Genomic DNA, 17,702 nt, shown 5'->3' on the forward strand with positions numbered 1-17,702 from the left:
GCCCCGCCTCCTTCCCCGGGGGGGGGGAGACCGGAGGGCCGGGGGTCTCCTGGGGAGCCAAGCAGCTGCTCCGCCCCGCGTGGGAACCTGATCGCTAAGCCTGGCTTGGGAAACGGGCTGCTGCCCGCAGAGGAAAGCGCGGTGGGTTCCTTTGTGGGACTCCAGGGCCCATGCTTCCCAGCCGGCCAGCTCCTTTCGGGTCTGGGGGTCCTGAGTGAGGCGGAGAAACGGGAGTTTGCTCCCCTTCGGGGCTCTTAGAAAGGCGTGTTTGAGTCACAGCCGTTCTTGGGACTTGGGGGCCTCCTTGGCCTGGCTTGGACTACAACTCCCATCCCGGAGTGTGTTCTCTTGTGGGGGGGGGCAAGAGGGGGTGGTGGCATAGTCTGAAATGGCTTCAGGAGCCCCTTTCAGATGGGAAGCATCTTGGCCCCCCCGAATGAATCCTTCTGATGTTTTGGGACTGCAATGCCCATGGTGCTTTTCTCCAGCCTTCTCTTGAGCTGGGAGTGCCTTTTGGGGGGGGGATAGGTTGGGGGCTAGCCAGTCGGAGCCCCTGCCCCCCAGCCGTGCCCTCTGTAAATCTTTCCCCTGATTTGCCTCACCCTTCACACAGCCCCCAAGGCCTGACCTGGGTTATCAAAACACCCAGGTGTTGACCTTAGCCCGGAGTCACAAACTCCCCCAACAGATGCTGTCCTTGTTTGGTGCAGGGGTCGTAAACTGGGTCGCTGAACCTGAATGGTCTCCTTTTAACACAACCTCCCTGCCAGCCCTTTGAGGGAGGCCAAGTGGGGACACTGGAGAGAATCCGCATGTTGTCAGGAAGGTTGTTTACTGTTGGTTACAGAAACTTGCAAGCCTGTTTCTCTCTACTTCGCCCTCTTCTACCCAGCAGAATCTCTTTTTTTTGGGGGGGGGGGGATTGTTTGCTTTGAGTTTCTTTCTCAAACTTTTTCAGTGATATTTTTTTTGAATCTCATTCTTGGGGGGGATTCTGGGAGTTGAAGTCCGCACACTTTAAGGTGAGAAACAGCACGAAGGAGTGTTTGGGGGGGGGGGGACTTTATCACAGTGCCCCACTGATTTCCTTTCTCTCCCTTCCTGCTCAAGGGAGGCCCCCTCCCCACCAGGTGTGCAGCTCCCCTTCCCCCTGGTTTTTCTTTCCAAACTTCTTCCTAAAATTGTGACTTTCTGGGGGAAGCCACCGTTCCTTCCTCTGCAGACCCCGAGGGGAGGGGGCTGCCAGAAAAAGGAAATGGAGGCCGGGGAGGGGTTTTGTTTTCTGGTGTGCGATGGCGTGTGTCTCCCCCCCACTCCCCATTGTGCATCCCTCCACAACTTCTCTCTAAAAGAATGTGGGGGTAAAATGGCTTTTGGGTCACCTATGGAGAAGCTAATTCTGTAAAGAGGTGAGACCGGGAGGGAGGGAGGGAGGGAGGGAGGGGGCGGCTTGCTCAAAATCATCCTTTCGGGCCCTCCATGGCCGAAGTTTGCTGGTCTTTCCTGGAGGAATGTTGTCCCTTGGCTCACTGCCGTGTTGTTTTGAGTGAGATCGGTTCAATGTTTTCAGGCGGTTTTTCAGAGCTGTGTGTGTGTGTGTGTGTGTGTGTGTGTCAGAGGATCCTCGTTTCCAGGAAGTGGCGGGTGGTTGGCGGGTGGGGAGGACGCAAAGCCAGCTTTTTACGACTGTAAACAGTCCTTCCCGTCCATCGCTGAGTAGATCCCCTTGTGGTGCCCTTCCCCTCCGATCCTCTGCTTCCGGAAATCAATTTTGAACCCAATTCCAGCAACCTGGAACTAAGGGGAGACTTCCTGACAGTGGAACAGCTGGCCTCCAGGAGGGGTGGGGGCTCCTACACTGGAGGTCTTCAAGAGGAGACAGCCCCCTGCCTGAAATGGTTGAGGGTCTCCTGCTTGAGCAAGGGGTTGGACTAGAGGACCTCCAAGGACCCTCCCTACCCTACTATTTCATCGTCTCAAGAGATTGCAATGAGAGAATTGATTAAATGTCCCCAGTAACAAGTTAAGTGGGGGTGAATTCTTCTTCTCTCCTAAAAGAGACCCTCCCCCCCATTTGTTTTGAAGGGAGGCTGCTTCTGAGAGGCCTTCAGCCAGATGCCCAGATTCCTTTCGGTGTGAGATGGGTGGGCGGCAGATAAATAAACACGAGATAAATAAGGGAACAGTGGTGACTCCTGCAGAGATGCGGCCTGGGGCCCCTCCAGCTCTCCAGGGAGGGAGGGAGGGAGGGGTTGGCTGGCCCGTCCTTCCGGTGGGAGCACCACATGGCCAGGAATCCCCAGTGGGGGGGGTGGGCTTGTTGGGTGAAGGGGCTTCCGTTGCTTTCCAAGCCAGCTCGAATTTGCATTGTGAGTCCAGATGGCGTCTCAAAGGAGGCAGCCGAGTCTGATTGGATTAGGGCCACGCTTGGGGAGGGGTGTGTGTGTGTGAGGGGGGGGGGGCGGGGTTCAGAGCCCAGCCTGGGTGGATTTGCACCGAGAGAGCAGCATCGAGTGTGCAAGGGGGGCACAAGCAAGCAAAGCCCGCTCCCCAAATCCTGAGCGTGAGAACAGAAAACCACAACAATTCCAGGCTCACAGCTGAGTGAGGGGTGGCTCCCTTTGTGTTGTGACTCAATCCCCCCCCTCCCTCCCTCCCTGCCAGGGCTTCCGTGCCAGCGCTTCCTTCCCTGCGCATGCGCTGTGGTGACGCTGAGCATTCCCCTTCCGTTTTTTTTTGGAGAGCAGAAAAACAGAAGAACAAAGTTGGAAGGGACCTCCGGAGGCCTTCTAGTCCAGCCCTCTTTGTGCAACCACGGTTAATCCGGCCAATCAAAACCTTTGATTCCTGTTTTGCAGACCCTTCCTGCTCACCAGCCGGATTTAAAGTAACTTTGGGGAGGGGGGCTAAGGGGCGTTGCCTGGACCCTGCCTTTGTGGCTTCTCATGTGTCAGCTCAACTCTTGGTGGTCTGATGGAGAAAACACAGCTCCTGCCCGGCCTGGGAATTTATCCGCCGGCTGCTGGTGGTTTTTTCCCCCCCAAACTGTAAATCAGAATATTTTGGGACTTTTCTGGACTCCTTTTAAATTTTTTGTCCCTTCTTTGTACCTTCGCTGAAATCCTTAGATGAGATTTATGTGAGTTTTTGCACGTGTCTGAATTCTTGGAATGTTTCTGTCTGCTTAAATCTTTTAGAAGCGCCGGGAGGGAATTTGCTTCAAAGGATCAGCTTTGTGTATTTCAAGATTCCCATGTCCTAGCAACTGTTTTATTTGCGTAGAGATAGTCCGTGGTTTGGTGGGGATTTCGAACCTGGCTAACCAACTAACCGAGATGGGGCTTTCAGCATTCACACATACATGCACAAACTCTTGTTTAGAAAGCCTCTTCCTCTTGAGTTGGTTAGTACTAGAGGCACAAAGTCGGTCCTTGGCTTACAATCACACCTCGTTCCCAAGACAGGAAAACAGAATACGCCAGTTGGAAGGGACCTTAGAGGTCTTCTAGTCCAACCCCCTGCTCCCACCAGGGAGGCTTACTTTGGGGGTACGACAGAGCTAAGAGCCGAGGTGGCTTTAAGAGCCGAGGTGGCGCAGTGGTTAAATGCAGCACTGCAGGCTACTGCTAGATCAGTAGGTCAGCGGTTCAAATCTCACCGGCTCAGGGTTGACTCAGCCTTCCATCCTTCCGAGGTGGGTAAAATGAGGACCCAGATTGTTGTTGGGGGCGATACACTGACTCTCTGTAAACCGCTTAGAGAGGGCTGAAAGCCCTAGGAAGCGGTATATAAGTCTAACTGCTATTGCTATTGCTAAGAATTGGGTCTCCCAATTCCTGAGCTGGACTTTGGGGACAAGACGAGAGGCGTGCGTATGTGATTCCCCAAACGGTGCCGCTCGGCCGTTCTTCCTTTGGCAAGCCAAGCAGGAGGAAGGCCAACTGGCGGAGCTTTCTTCCCGCAGGAGCCTTGCCCGTGGTGGGCAGCTGGGCGTCTTTTGTTGACCCAGAAGGGCTCCCAGCATGCCTTGCAAAGGGCGCCTCTTGGCTTCTGTTGTGAAGGTTGCATGCGTTGCTGCTGCTGCGCCGGGGAGGCGCGTGAGCAGGGAGTGCCGACTCTCCCGGGGCATTGCAAAGGCGGGCGAGCGAGCAACAAGCTCGCTCATGCATGTGTGTGTGTGTGTGTGGAGGGGGCAGGCGGCTTGGCGTGCAAAGCCCTGTGCGTGTCAGCTTGGAACTCCTGAGCGAGAGCTACAGGCCTCAACGTCTCCCTCTGCTTCCTGCGGAATAAAAGAGGAAGGAGAAATCGGTTCCTTCTTTTTCTCGTTTGCAAATCTAAGTTTGCTTTTTGAGCAGAAAATTGTGTGTAAACATGCGAGGCCCCCAGTTCCTCATTTCCCCCACAATTCCTTGTGGAGACGGCGGGTGGTTCCTTCCGTGAATGGCCGTTGTTCTTTTTGGCCAGAATTTCTCTTGTTTACAACCGACGCTTTCTGCCTGTGTAAACATCCTGCTTCGGACATCATGAGGTCCAGAAACCTGGGTGGTTTTGTTATTTTTTGGCACTACTTTGCACCGGCCAAGAATGCTTCCTTCTTTGCCCCAACTGGTCTGGAGTTACCGCTGGGTGATTTGGGTTATAGGCCTTGTTTTTGGGAGAGGGAGAGAGCTTAAGAGGGAAAAGGCATAGTGGCATCACATGTTTTTGGACACTGGAATTCCCTCCCCAAATGTAGGATTTGTAAACAAGGAACATAACCACCATTACAAACCCCCGTTTCAAACAAGAAACACAACCGGGAAGCTGCGTATACGTCTCCCAAAGCGCCTTCCGTGTTCCCACGAATGACTTTCATTTGTTAAATGTGTTTTATTTTACTTATTATTTAGCTACGTATGAGTGAACGCCTCGGTTTTCTGATTGTTTGCTTCTATAAAACCATTTACTCAACGTAAATCAGCAATCAGAGGAAGGGGAAATTTTTAGCCACGCAGGTAGGCAGCAACAGGTGGGAACTGTGCTTTGTGTCCTTTCCACAGCCTCCTGAAGTTTCTAGTCCTCACTGAGTTCACACCAAGCCACTCCTTATCCCAGAAATAACCATCCTCAAAAATCTTGTAACTTTTCATGTCAGATCACAACAGAACGTCGTTATAAAAAAATACATCTGGGCCCTGCCGAAATTTGCACACTTGAGTTGCAAGTATGAAGTGATGGGCGTGGCACATCCCTCGGCGACTGGAAATTTGGGGTACCACTTTGCCACCCCTTCCTCACCTCTTTGGATCCCAGAGCCCAGGATGGAAAACGTCCCTGGTTTCATTTCAGGGTTTACATTTCCCCCCCCCCCCCGAAATGCACCGTTTTTTGGGTGAATCCACGTCTCGCTTAGTTGTGATTGTTCTATAATTAGGCTCCCCCCCCCTTTTGGGTTATTTTGGGGTGGGGGAGAGAGGCAAGCAGCTTTCGAGGCTTCAAACGCTTCCCGACTCCCCCAAAAAAACCTGGTTCCCCAAGTGGGACCAGGAAGGAGGAGAGCCCAGTCCTTGTCTTGTGACTTTCCTACCTCCTCGCCCGACTAGGACCGCAAGAAACTCCCAAGCCTGTGGGTCTGGTTTTTGTGCTTGCCGGCATGGCTTTCAAGCTCCTAGTCCCTTTGGTGTCAGTGCGTTGGGAGCTGAATTTAAAACGAGGGAGGGGGGGATTGTACACCCGGAGGAGCTTCCTGGCGCAATCAGGGTTGGCACAGAAGGGAATCTTTGCAGCTCAGGGTTGAAACGAGGGGTCCTTGGGGGGTGGGGGGTTTTTGCAGACGTTTCATGACCCAACTAGGCGACATCATCAGTGCTAAGAAACTGCTTAGTTTTACCCATTGATTAGGGCTAGTAGTAGTCTTACTGGCACCGAGGAGGCTACCGAAATTGGGTCAGGAAAACCTCCCCGCTCAGAGGGCTGTTGGGTAGCCGAGCTCCTCCGGCCTCTGGAGCGAGGGGCTGGGGGGGCTGGGGGCTGTCCAGCGTGGGTCTTGGGCAAAGGGGAGGGGGGGAGTCAGCTGTATGGTAATCAGGGCAGGGCGGGAGGGGCAGGGCTGCCTTGCGCCCGGGCCTCTGCCTTTGTCTGCGAACCCTGCCTCCTCACGCCTGCCCCTCCTCTCCCTCCCTCCCTCCCCCCTCCCCCGGCAGAGGCGACCCCCGGCAGCGTTCGCACGACGCCCCCAGACCCCAGCACCCCCGGCATGACATCAGGCAACGGCAGTGCTCCCTCCAGCGTTCCCAGCGCCCTGCCCCAGAACGGGGAGAACAAGCTGCCCCCCCAAGCCATCGTGAAGCCCCAGATCCTGACGCATCTGATCGAAGGCTTCGTCATCCAGGAAGGGGCTGAACCGTTCCCGGTACGTCTCTTTCTCTCCCCCCCCCCACTCTTTCTCTTTCTCTCTCTCCCTCTCTTTCTTTCTCTCTCTCCCTCTTTTTCTCTCTTTCTCTCCCCTCCCTCCCTCTGTCTTTCTCTCTCCCCACTCTCTTTCTCTCTCTCTCTCCCCCTCTCCCTCTGTGTGTGTCTCTCTCTCCCTCTCTCTTTCTCTCTCTCTTTCTCTTATGTCTCTGTCTTTCACTCTCCCCTCTTCCCCCTTCTCTTTCTCTTTCTCTCTCTCCCCTTTCTCTTCCCCTCTCTTTCCCCCTCTCCCTCCCTCCCTCTCTGTCTCTCTTTCTCTCTGTGTCTCTCTCTCTCCCTTTCTCTGTGTATCTCTCCCTCTCTCTTTCTCACTCTCCCCTCTTCTCTTCCCCTCTCTCCCTCTCCCCCTCTCTCTATGTGTGTGTCTCTCTCCCTTTCTCTGTCCCCCCCTCTCTCTCTCACTTTCCCCCCTCCCTCCTTCCCCCCTCTCTGTCTCTCCTTCTCTCCTCCCTCTCTCTGTGTGTGTCTCTTTCTCTATCTGTGTGTCTCCCCCCTCTCTTTCCCTCCCTCCCTCCCTCCCTCTGTCTTTCTCTTTCTCTTTCCCTCTCTGTCTCTCTCTCTCCCTCTGTCCTTCTCTCTCCTTCCCCCCTCTCTCTATCTCTCTTTCTCTGCCCCCCATCTGAAATGGGGTTTTAAAAAGAAAAAAATTAGATGGGGTGCAGAATGAGCCTGGGGGGGGGATGGGATGGAAGTGGGGAGTGCCTGGGGGAGGGGCTTCATTTTGAGGGTGGAGGGGTGGGCAGGGGCTCCAGAGCTCCAGCCTTTTCCTTGACTCTCAATTCTTGCTGGCCCCCCAAAGTCTGTTTCTGGTGGGGGTGGGGGGTGGGCTCCCTAAATCCCGGCCTTGCTCCTCTCCGGCCAGGTGGGCCGATCCTCCCTGCTGGTGGGGAACCTGAAGAAAAAGTATGCACAGGCGGTTCTGGCGGAGAAGCCCCAGCTGCAAGAGACCACCACCGACTCCGAGATGGAAGACCCCTACCTCCAAGGTGCGTCCGGGGAAGGACGGGGAGATGGGGAACTCTGAGCATGCGCAGAACGCCTCTCGGCTGGAGCCCGGGTGGTGCCTCGGGAGGGCTCCGGAAGCAGAAGAAAAACCCCTCGTTTGCCAAGGGTCTCCTCCCCCAATTTCCACCCCTACCTACCTTCCCCCACCCCCCCATGTCTCTTCGCTTCTGCAGAGGGTCTGAACGGTGCATAAATTATGGGGCTGGGAGTCGTTTTCCTGATCCTTTAAAAATTGGGGGGGTACAGGGGTCTTCCTGCATTGCTCCCCCCTCCCTCTCTCCCTTCCTTCCTTCCTCCCGGAGTGCCCTGCAACAAACTGGCCCCCTTTGTGCGGCCCTCGGGATGGTGTGTGTGTGTGTGTGTGTGTGTCTCCTTGTGCCTGGCCTTGACTGAAATATTTTGCTCTCTCTCCCCCTCCCCCCAGAATCCAAAGACGAGGCGTCGCCCCCAAAGTTGAAGTGCGAGCTTTGCGGCCGCCTGGACTTTGCGTACAAATTCAAGCGTTCGAAGCGCTTCTGCTCCACAGCGTGTGCCAAGAGGTACCTCCGAACCCCAAAACCCCTGGGAGGTTTGGGCCCCTTTGCCCGTCATCGCAGGGCAAACCCTAAACCAGGTTTAACGCCGGGAAGGGCAGCCCCTTGCCTCCATTACGCTTGGCCCTCAGAGTCCCTCAGGGGTTCAGGCTGGAGTTTGGCCCTTTTTGCCCACCTGTTGAGTCCCCCATCCCCCCCAAGGACCTGGTGCGAGAGGCAGCAGTAGTTGTGTGATGGCGTTAAAGGCCTCGTGGCAGGATGCGAGCGGTCCCAAGTGGAGCTGCCTTCTGCAATTGACTGACGGGGATTGTGTCAATGCCGACACTCCATCCTGGGCTGCTGCAGATGCGTTGGGATGGCATCCGATGTAGTCCTCCGGTTACGATCACAACTGAGCCCAAAATTCCTTTGCAAACGAGTTTTTTTTAAAATGTTTTGTTACATAATTAAAATTCTTTTGTGAACAGAGCGTTGTCCGGTTTTCCCCCTTTAACCTTTTCACGTACACATAATTCATTCTACATTATATTTCCTTTTCCATTTCCAATTTTAGCCGTATTTATTTTCTTCTCATATTTTCCAACTTTTAATTTTTATTATGTACATAAACACTGCCATTTTTTCTTCCCTTTGGAGATAAACCAAATTTATCATTTCCTTTCCATCTGTTATCCCTAAGTAAAATGTCTCTTCAAATTCATTTTTTAATGTAAACATTTAACATAATTAATTTCCACATTTAAAAGTATTACTATAATTTGCTCACATCTACTATTGCCATGATTAATATATTTAATTTTACTCATCAACTGTTCCTAGATTCCCCCCCCCTCTTTTTGTTCTTTTTATATCTCTTATATCTTTTCTTCTGAGCCCCAAATTTCTGTTGCCAAGTGTGATATTTAAGAGAGTTTTGCCCCATTCTACGACCTTCTGTTGCTAAGTGAATCACTGCGGTTGTCGCCACACGTCTGTGAAGTGAACCTGCTTTCCCTCACTGAGTTTGCTTGTCAGAAGGTCCCCAGAGGGGTCCTCGGGACACTGTGACCGTCGTAAATATGAGTCAGTTAAGCAGCCTTTCATCAGGTGACCATACACGGTCATAAGTGTGAAAAAACGGTCATAAGTCACTTTTCTTCCCTGCCGTTTTAAGTTTGAACAGTCACTAAATGAAACTGTTGTAACTCGAGGACTACCCGTAATTATCAAATTTATTTCCTACCCATCCGAGTTGAGACTCCTCCTCTCTTGGACCAACGCCAGGAATGTCCAGACATCCGTAGGGAGCGAAGTCCTCGGACACGAAGGTCTCCCAGCTAAGCAGGGTCGGGCCTGGCTTAGATTCAGAGGGGAGACTTGCTCTTCCTTCTCCACCGCAGCGTATTAACCTCTCTGTCCCCCTCCCCTAGGTATAATGTGGGTTGCACCAAGCGAGTGGGACTCTTCCATCCGGACCGCAGCAAGCTGCAGAAACCGAACACGCCTGCGCACTGCCGACGCCGACCCTGCAAGGGAGCCCTTCCCCCGCTCACGAAAGAAAGCAAAAAAACGGTTAGCTTGGTGGGGGATGGGCAGGAGCCTCAAGGCACCCGGACTTTGGGGCGTTTCCTTAAGAGAGGGAAATTCGGAACAAATTCGGATTGTGCTTCTGTCCTTTTCGGTCTTATAGGTAAATTCTCGACTTACAACAGTTAGGTTTAGCGACCATTCGAAGTTACGACGGCACTGAAAAAAAGTGTCTTACCGGCCGTTTTTCACACTGCCGCTCCCCTTGGTCACGTGAAATAAAATTTGCACACTTGGCATTTCGCTCACTTAACAGCCGTGTTGCTGATCTAACACTTTCAGTGATTCACTTAACAAATGTGGCAAGGAAGGTCGTAAAATGGGGCAAAACTCACAACAAATTTTTCACTTCACGTGAATTCTGGGCTCCGTTGTGGCCGTACGTTGAGGACTACCTGTTGTTCCGTACAGACGGTCTCTCCTTCTGAGCGAGGACGGGTGTGAAAGCAGCTCTTGTCAATCTGGTTTGTGTCCCATTTGGGCCCGTAGGCACCGGCCTCCTTGCCCCCCAGTTCTGCTCCCGTGGCGGTTCCCAGCTCTCTCCAACTCGGTCACGGACAAGAGGACTCCAGCCGCTGCTCGGACAACTCCAGCTACGAAGAGCCCTCTCCCCCATCTCGGCCAGCTCCTCCGCCTCACGCCGGCGCCAGGGCGAGCGAGACATGGAACTGCCGGATGTCCGTCTGCGGGATCTGGAACGCCACTTCCTGCCGAGCGAGCCCACCAAGTGGAATGTGGAGGACGTGTACGAATTCATCCACTCCCTGCCCGGTAAGCGATGGGCCAACCTCGGGAAGGTCCCAAGAAATGGAATCCTGTCTCCTTACCCCACGTTGGGCCACAATTGCCCTACGTGAGAAACCCCCTCCCCCAATGGGAAAGGTGATCGGAGGACTTTGAGAGAACACCAGAAGTGAAACAAGGGCCACAAATTCAAATTATGGCCCTGTCTCAAATTTGTTAGGTGTAGCAATAGAACTTACACTTATATGCCGCTTCACAGTGCTACACAGCCCTCTCTAAGGCAGTTTCCAGAGTCAGCTTCTTGGCCCCCTCCCCCTCCCCCCAACAATCGGGTTTCTCATTTGACCCACCTCGGAAGGACGGGAGGCTGAGTCGACCTGGAGCCAGTCAGGATCGAACTGCTGGCAGCGGGCAGAATCAGCCTGCAATATTGCATTCTAACAGGAAGGAGGAGGGAGGGAAGGAAGAGCAGTTATATACCGCTTCATAGTGCTTCCCAGCCCTCTCTAGCGGTTCACAGTCGGCCTATTGCGCCCCCCCCCCCCTTCCAACAATTTTGGCTCCTCATTTGACCCACCTCAGAAGGACGGGAGGCTGAGTCAACCTTGAGCCTGGTGAGATTTGAACTGCAAATTGCTGGCAAGCCGGTAGTCAGCAGAAGTAGCCTGCAGTACTGCACTCTGACCACTGCACCACTTTGGCGCACCATGGTATAAGATGAAGTGGAAACTCTCGGTTGTCTTTGTCAGGTATAAGATGAAGAAGAAAGAACTCTGGCTGGATTGCAAACTTTTGCTGCCATGCTCCGCAGCAATAGAGTAACGTTCCTGAGCTCTGTAGGGTGATTTAGCCTTCCTCAAAGTCCTGAGAGCATCTTTTGTACCCCGGTTATTTGTAACGTTCCCGTGGTTCGTCCATGAGGCCAATGTGGAGAAAAGACAGGACACAACCTTTCTCGGGATGGAGCGACCCAGATTGGGGGTCTGAGAGCCCCTTTTATTGAGATAGGACCAAAGGCAGGAGGAGCAATCAGCATGTGGTTAAAACAGCCTGTAAAAGTACAATTTCTAATCTACTGCTCAGGGAAGTTCTGTCTATATATGGTCAAATCCTGGGCGTCATTGGTAGGGCACATCTCAGGATGTTATGTTACGAACTATCAGGATGTTATGGGGTTTTAGGAGTTTGTTTTCTCCTGTGTGGTTCAGCGTGGCTCTGCATGCCCTGTTATGAACTGGGCCATGGGTGACCCACACCTACACAAGGAACTATATTACTACAGTTATTGTTTTTTTTATGTCAAGAAAGCTACCTGCCCTTCATGTTAGGTCGCTGGGGATTGTGAAGTTGGGGTGCTGGAGGGGGACAAAAGTCTCTTGAGCTTGCATAGAATAAACAACTCAGCCGACACATTATCAAATGGAGGGGAGCGGAAGAGAAAAAAATAGAAAAGCATTAAAAGTACAAGTATAAAAGCCAAAAATGGCACGAGTGGTTTATTACGGGGAAGTAGAATGTTACAGAGAAAATTATTTTCACGTAAATATAAAGTCGGGATCGCTGGAATGACCCACCCCGAGAATCCATCAGAGAAAGAAAATGAGCAAGGGCACAACACGGAAAGGAGGGAGGATGAGGAGGGAAAGGAAGAAAGGGTAAAAGCAGAGGAAGTAAGGGAGGGGAAGTAAGAGTAGGAGGGGAAGAAGGAAGAGAAGAGAGGAGGGGGGAAAGAGAGGGGAAGAAGAAAGGAGGGAAGATGAGGGAAAAGGAGAAAGGGGAAAAACAGAGGAAGTAAGGGAGGGGAAGTAAGAGTAGGAGGGGAAGAAGGAGGAGAAGAGAGGAGGGGGGAAAGAGAGGGAAGAAGAAGGAGGGAAGATGAGGGAAAGGGGAAAGGGGAAAAACAGGAAGTAAGGGAGGGGAAGTAAGAGTAGGAGGGGAAGAAGGAAGAGAAGAGAGGAGGGGGGGAAAGAGGGGGAAGAAGAAAGGAGGGAAGATGAGGGAAAAGGAGAAAGGGGAAAAAACAGGAAGTAAGGGAGGGGAAGTAAGAGTAGGAGGGAAGAAGGAGGAGAGAGAGGAGGGGGAAGAGGGAAGAAGAAAGGGAGGATGAGGAGGGAAAGGAAGAAAGGGTAAAAGCAGAGGAAGTAAGGGAGGGGAAGTAAGAGTAGGAGGGGAAGAAGGAGGAGAAGAGAGGAGGGAGGAAAGAGAGGGGAAGAAGAAAGGAGGGAGGAAGAGGAGGGAAAAGGAGAGGAAGTAAGGGAGGGGAAGTAAGAGGAGGAGTGGGGAAGGAGGAGAAGAGAGGGGGGGAAAGAGAGGGGAAGAAGAAAGGAGGGAGGAAGAGGAGGGAAAAGGAGAAAGGGAGAAGGAGAGAAAGTAAGGGAGGAGAATTAAGAGTAGGAGAGAGGGGAAGAAGGAGGAGAAGAGAGGAGGAGGGGGGAAGAAGAAAAGAGGAAGGAGAAGAGGAAAGAAGAAGGCAGAGAAGGGAGGTTGGAAGACGGAAGGAAGTAGGGTTGTTGCAAATAAGAGGGAGATAGGGGGGGTGACCCCAACTGTGGGTTTTTTATATTTGCAAGAAGATAGTGATAAATATCAATACTCAATAGGTAAATGCTAATGGTGTTTAAAGGAATGTGTCTTTGTGAATGGATTTGAAAGAGAAAAGCTGATGGGTTTCCCTTCCCCTCGCAGGCTGTCAAGAGATCGCGGACGAGTTCCGCACCCAGGAGATTGATGGGCAGGCGCTGCTGCTGCTGAAGGAAGACCACCTCATGAGCGCCATGAACATCAAGTTAGGGCCCGCCTTGAAGATTTACGCCCGCATCTGTATGTTGAAGGACTCTTAGGAGCCGGCGGGGCTGGGGCTGGGCCATGGCGGACCATTGTGGGGGAGGGAGGGGGGAGCTCAGGTGGGCCAGGACTCCCTCCTCCCACCAGGTAACTTGAGCACAAAGAGCCCCCGCTGACCTGACGAGGGGGGGGACGGGGAGAAGAGACAGATAACCCCCCCCCTCGTCTTGCTGATGCCTCGAGGCAGGGCAGTGCCGCGGGGCAGTGTATATACGATAATGACGACAACAAGAACAAATAGTCCGTAGCTTCCCCACCTGCTCCTCCCCTTGCCACATGGGGGGGAGGAAAGTAGTACCCCCCCCTTGGACGGAGGAGAAAGAGGAGGGGCCACCAGGCCCTTTTCAGCCTCCGTCCCCACAAAGCCTCTCGGGAACCTCAAAGCCAAACTGGACCATTGCCTTAAACTTTGTGTAGCAAAGTGTGTGCGTGTGTGTGTTATGGGTGCCACATAGTGCACTTCCCCATCTCTCTCTGCCCCCCCACTCCCACCCACCCCCCAGGCAGCTATTTCAGGCTCATCGGGGTCCGGGGCCCCCTTCCTAGGCAGAAATGGCCCCGCAGAAATATGGACAAAGCCCCCTCCTCACGGGAACACATCCTCTTCCTGCCGTCCATCCTTCTCCCCCCCCTCTGCTTTTTTTTTGAAATGGGGAGTGGGCCACAAACCAGCCAGTCCTGGGTTCTTCCCCCTCCTCTTTCAAACATCTGCTTGGGGGGGGCGATTCCATGGAGGGGAGACCAGTTTCCCAGCTGCCTTAAGAAACGTTTTGAGTTTGTGACAAGCATCAATTCACACACACACACACCAATTTGAAAAACCCACAAGGGGGGGGGAGGGCAGGAGGGGTGGTTTTCTCTCTGGGAGATGGGGCCGGCCTCAGGGGAGTCAGGAGTGGCTGGGCTCGCCTGGGGCAATCAGGGACGGATAAGGGAGCCACGTGGGAGTGCAGCTGAGCTGTGTCCCTCCGTGGTCGCCAAGTTTGCAGCGCCTCGTTTCCCCCGTGTGCTGGACACTCACCGAAGCCTTCCGGGCTGCGAGAAATTTTCCATCACCTGGTTTTTAATAAACATCTTTGGGAAAAAAATAAGGTGTCTTAAAAATGGTCGTCTGCTGAGCCTCGAGGGCTGAAACTATCCGATGTCCTCCGGGAGTCTCTTTTTGGGGAAGGGGAGGTGAAAATACCCTGTGCGCTGGATCGGCTGCCAATTTCTTTTGTACGGGAAGATTTGGGCGTAGTTTCTCGGAGGCGTTCTCATTCCTAGTTCTCCTACGGAATTAGCTGCTCCTGGACATGCCATTGGCTGCTGCGGAGACCGACTGTGTGGATGATGGGACTGGAATCCCCAGGCATCCGTTTCCGTAACAATTTCCCCTTCTCTTGGTCTTCCCCCCCAAAAAAGCACAACGGAAATCAACCTCCCTGTTGGCGATTGGCTGAATTCATTGCTATGTTCTGTAGCCCATCCTGTCCTGGATAACGCCGGTCAGCTTTATGAAATTAAAAACGCCAATGCAGCTAGTCCTTGACTTATGTCCGTCTCTTTAAGCAGCTGTTTAAAACTATGACAGCGTAAAAAGGTACTTTCTACTGGTCCTCGTGGTTACATGTAGTTCTTGACTTACGACCATTCATTCAGTGACTGTTTAAAGTTGCAAGTGAACTAAAAAAAAAGTTAACAACCATTTTTTTACGCTATTCCTGTGGTCACGTCATCGAAATTCAGGCACTTGACAACGACCCTGCATTTATGACAGTCGCAGTGTCCCGGTTTGCTGACGGGCTCTGGATTTAGCTTAAAAAACTAGTGATTCACTTAACGACCGCCACAAAAATAGGTTGCAAAAACCAGGCCACTCAGAGTGGCGACCATCATGGCTTATGCCTGTAACGGGGAGGCTCCCCTCATGGTCATAAGTCAAGGACCTCCTTTGCTTTGGTCTGATGGGCATTGTGATGAGAACAGTCGGCTAAGCAAGCTGCTTCAAGGTTTTGGGAGCTTAGCGTGTTGTTTGTGAATGCAGAGCTCGGCCTTTGGGAGGGGTGGGTGTCAACGGGAGAGAGTCGGAGCATTGCGGTCATAACAGGGAGAGGCAGATATGGCGGGGACTTTAGGGCTGGCCATTACCGGGGAAGGAGGGTTCGCTATATCGCAGAGATCCCTCCTTCCGGCCCTATGAGTCCCACTCCAAGGTCAGAGGGTGAGCAATCAGGACCCTGGTCTCAGGCTGCTGTCGCTAAATGCCAGGTCTGTTATTCATAAGGCTCCCCTCGTCCGGGACTTGATTGTAGACGAGGGGGCAGACCTGGCATGTATTACTGAGACATGGCTGGGCACGGAGGGAGGAGTCCCCCTCGCAGAGCTGTGCCCAGATGGGTTTCAGGTGCTTCATCAGCGAGAGCCCAGGGAAGGGGTGGCGGTGTGGCTATTGTAGTCCGGGAGTCTTTAGCTCCTCGTAGGATCCCTGCTCCGGAGCTTGCCGGGTGTGAGTCCCTACTAGTGAAGTTGGACCTCAAGGGTCAAGCGGGTTTGCTGCTAACGTACCTGCCTCCCAACTGTGTTGCAGCGGCCCTCCCTGCGCTCCTCGAGTCAGTAGCCGAGCTAGCAATTGAGTTCCCTAGACTAATGGTTCTGGGGGACTTCAATCTGCCTTCGCTCGGTGAACACTGACGGAGCGCAGGAGTTCATGGCTTCCATGACAGCCATGGGCCTGACCCAGGTAATTCGAGGCCCTACCCACTAGCGGGGCACACACTCGACCTCGTATTCCTCTCGAGCAGTGGAGTTATGATCTTGGTCTGAGGGGAAATGAATCATTCCCTGTCGTGGTCAGACCCTACCTACTGAGGCTAGACTTCCGGAGGCCAAACCCCCACCGTGGGGAGAGAAACCGACCAGGTGGTTCCGCCCCAGGCGACTGATGGACCCTGTTAGGTTCCAGACGGAGCTGGGGTCATTCCAGATGCTCTCGCCCACAGTTCGGCGGAGACTATTGCTGCGGCCTGGCACTCGGCGGCATCGGAGTCTCTGGACCGAATTGCGCCACTACGGCCCCTCCGGGTCAACGGCTCGCGGAGGCCCCCTTGGTTCACCGAGGAGCTCCGCGAGATAAAGCGCCGGAGGAGACGCCTAGAGCACCTGTGGAGGTCCGACAGGTCCGTATCGAACCGGGCACTGTTGACAGCTTGCACCAAGGAGTATATTTGGGCATTGAGAACCGCCAAAAGATCACACATTGCCTCCTTGGTAGCGTCCGCCGAGTCTCGCCCGGCGCCCTGTTCAGGATAACCCGCTCCCTCCTAAATAGGAGGGAGACGGGGAACCCCCTGCAGGGTAAGGCTGAGGAGTATAGTCAGTTCTTGGCGGACAAAGTTGCTCGGTTTCGATCGGAACTGGACTCCACCCCCGCAGATCCAGCCGAGACAGGGGAATAACTTGGTAGACCATCTCTGGGTTGAGTTCCAGGATGTGCCTCCGGGGATGTGGACAAGGCTATGCGAGCTGTGAGTTCCTCCACCTGCATACTGGACCCTGTCCCTCTTGGCTGACTGCCAACAGCAGAGAGGTGACACGAGGCTGGATCCAGGCGGTTGTTACCGCCTCTCTTCGGGAGGGACACCTCCCCACCACCGCGCTTAAGGCGGCGGTGGTGAGGCCCCTCCTGAAGAAACCGTCTTTGGATCCAGCATTCTTAATAACTATCGTCCAGTCTCCAACCTCCCCTTTGCGGGGAAGGTTGTTGAGAAGGTGGTGGCCTTACAGCTTCAGCGTACCTTGGAGGAAGCTAACTATCTTGACCCCTTCCAGTCTGGCTTCAGGCCCGGTTACAGCACTGAAACCGCTTTGGTCGCATTGACCGATGATCTCTGGAGAGCCAGAGATGGAGGCCATGCCTCCATCCTGGTTCTCCTTGACCTCTCGGCGGCTTTCGATACCATCGACCATGGTATCCTTCTGCGACGACTGCGGGAGGTGGGGGGGCGGCACTGTTTTACAGTGGTTCTCCCCTACCTCTCGGACAGGTCGCAGTCGGTGTTGGTGGGGAGGGAGATCGTCCCCGAGGCCCCTAACCTATGGGGTGCCGCAGGGCTCGGTTCTGTCCCCCCTGCTATTTAACATATACATGAAACCGCTGGGGCGAGATCATTCGGAGGCACGGGATTAAGTACCACCAATATGCGGATGATACGCAGTTGTATCTGTCCGCCCCGTGCCAACTCAATGACAGCGGTGGCGTGATGAACCGGGGCCTTGAGGCTGTTAAAGACTGGATGAGAGCTAACAAACTGGTGCTCAACCCGGAAAGAACCGAGTGGCTGTTGTGTTTTCCTCCCAAAAATTCGGCTAGCGTTCCATCAATCAGGCTGGGGGGGACAAAACTTATACCCCTCAGACAGGGTCCGCAACTTGGAGTCCTCCTGGACCCACAGCTGAGTTTCGACCATCACTTGTCAGCTGTGACCAGGGGGGCATTTGCCCAGGTTCGCCTGGTGCGCCAGTTGCGGCCCTACCTGAACCGGGAGGCTCTCACAACAGTCACTCGAGCCCTTGTGATCT

At 53.6% G+C, this 17,702-nt stretch overlaps 1 protein-coding gene across 1 annotated transcript; it reads left to right on the forward strand.

Annotated features, from left to right (window-relative positions):
• The first annotated feature begins 2,516 nt into the window (after window positions 1-2,516).
• Window positions 2,517-14,665, forward strand: PHC2 (polyhomeotic homolog 2). The gene is given in 8 exon segments (XM_032232277.1): window positions 2,517-2,887; window positions 6,183-6,391; window positions 7,313-7,436; window positions 7,880-7,994; window positions 9,398-9,539; window positions 10,044-10,158; window positions 10,161-10,325; window positions 12,984-14,665. Coding segments are annotated over 7 exon segments (972 nt in total). The 5' UTR covers window positions 2,517-2,887; window positions 6,183-6,235; the 3' UTR covers window positions 13,139-14,665.
• Window positions 14,666-17,702: the final 3,037 nt, after the last annotated feature.

Source organism: Thamnophis elegans, chromosome 15, assembly GCF_009769535.1.
Source record: "Thamnophis elegans isolate rThaEle1 chromosome 15, rThaEle1.pri, whole genome shotgun sequence".
Taxonomy (NCBI): Eukaryota; Metazoa; Chordata; class Lepidosauria; order Squamata; family Colubridae; genus Thamnophis; species Thamnophis elegans.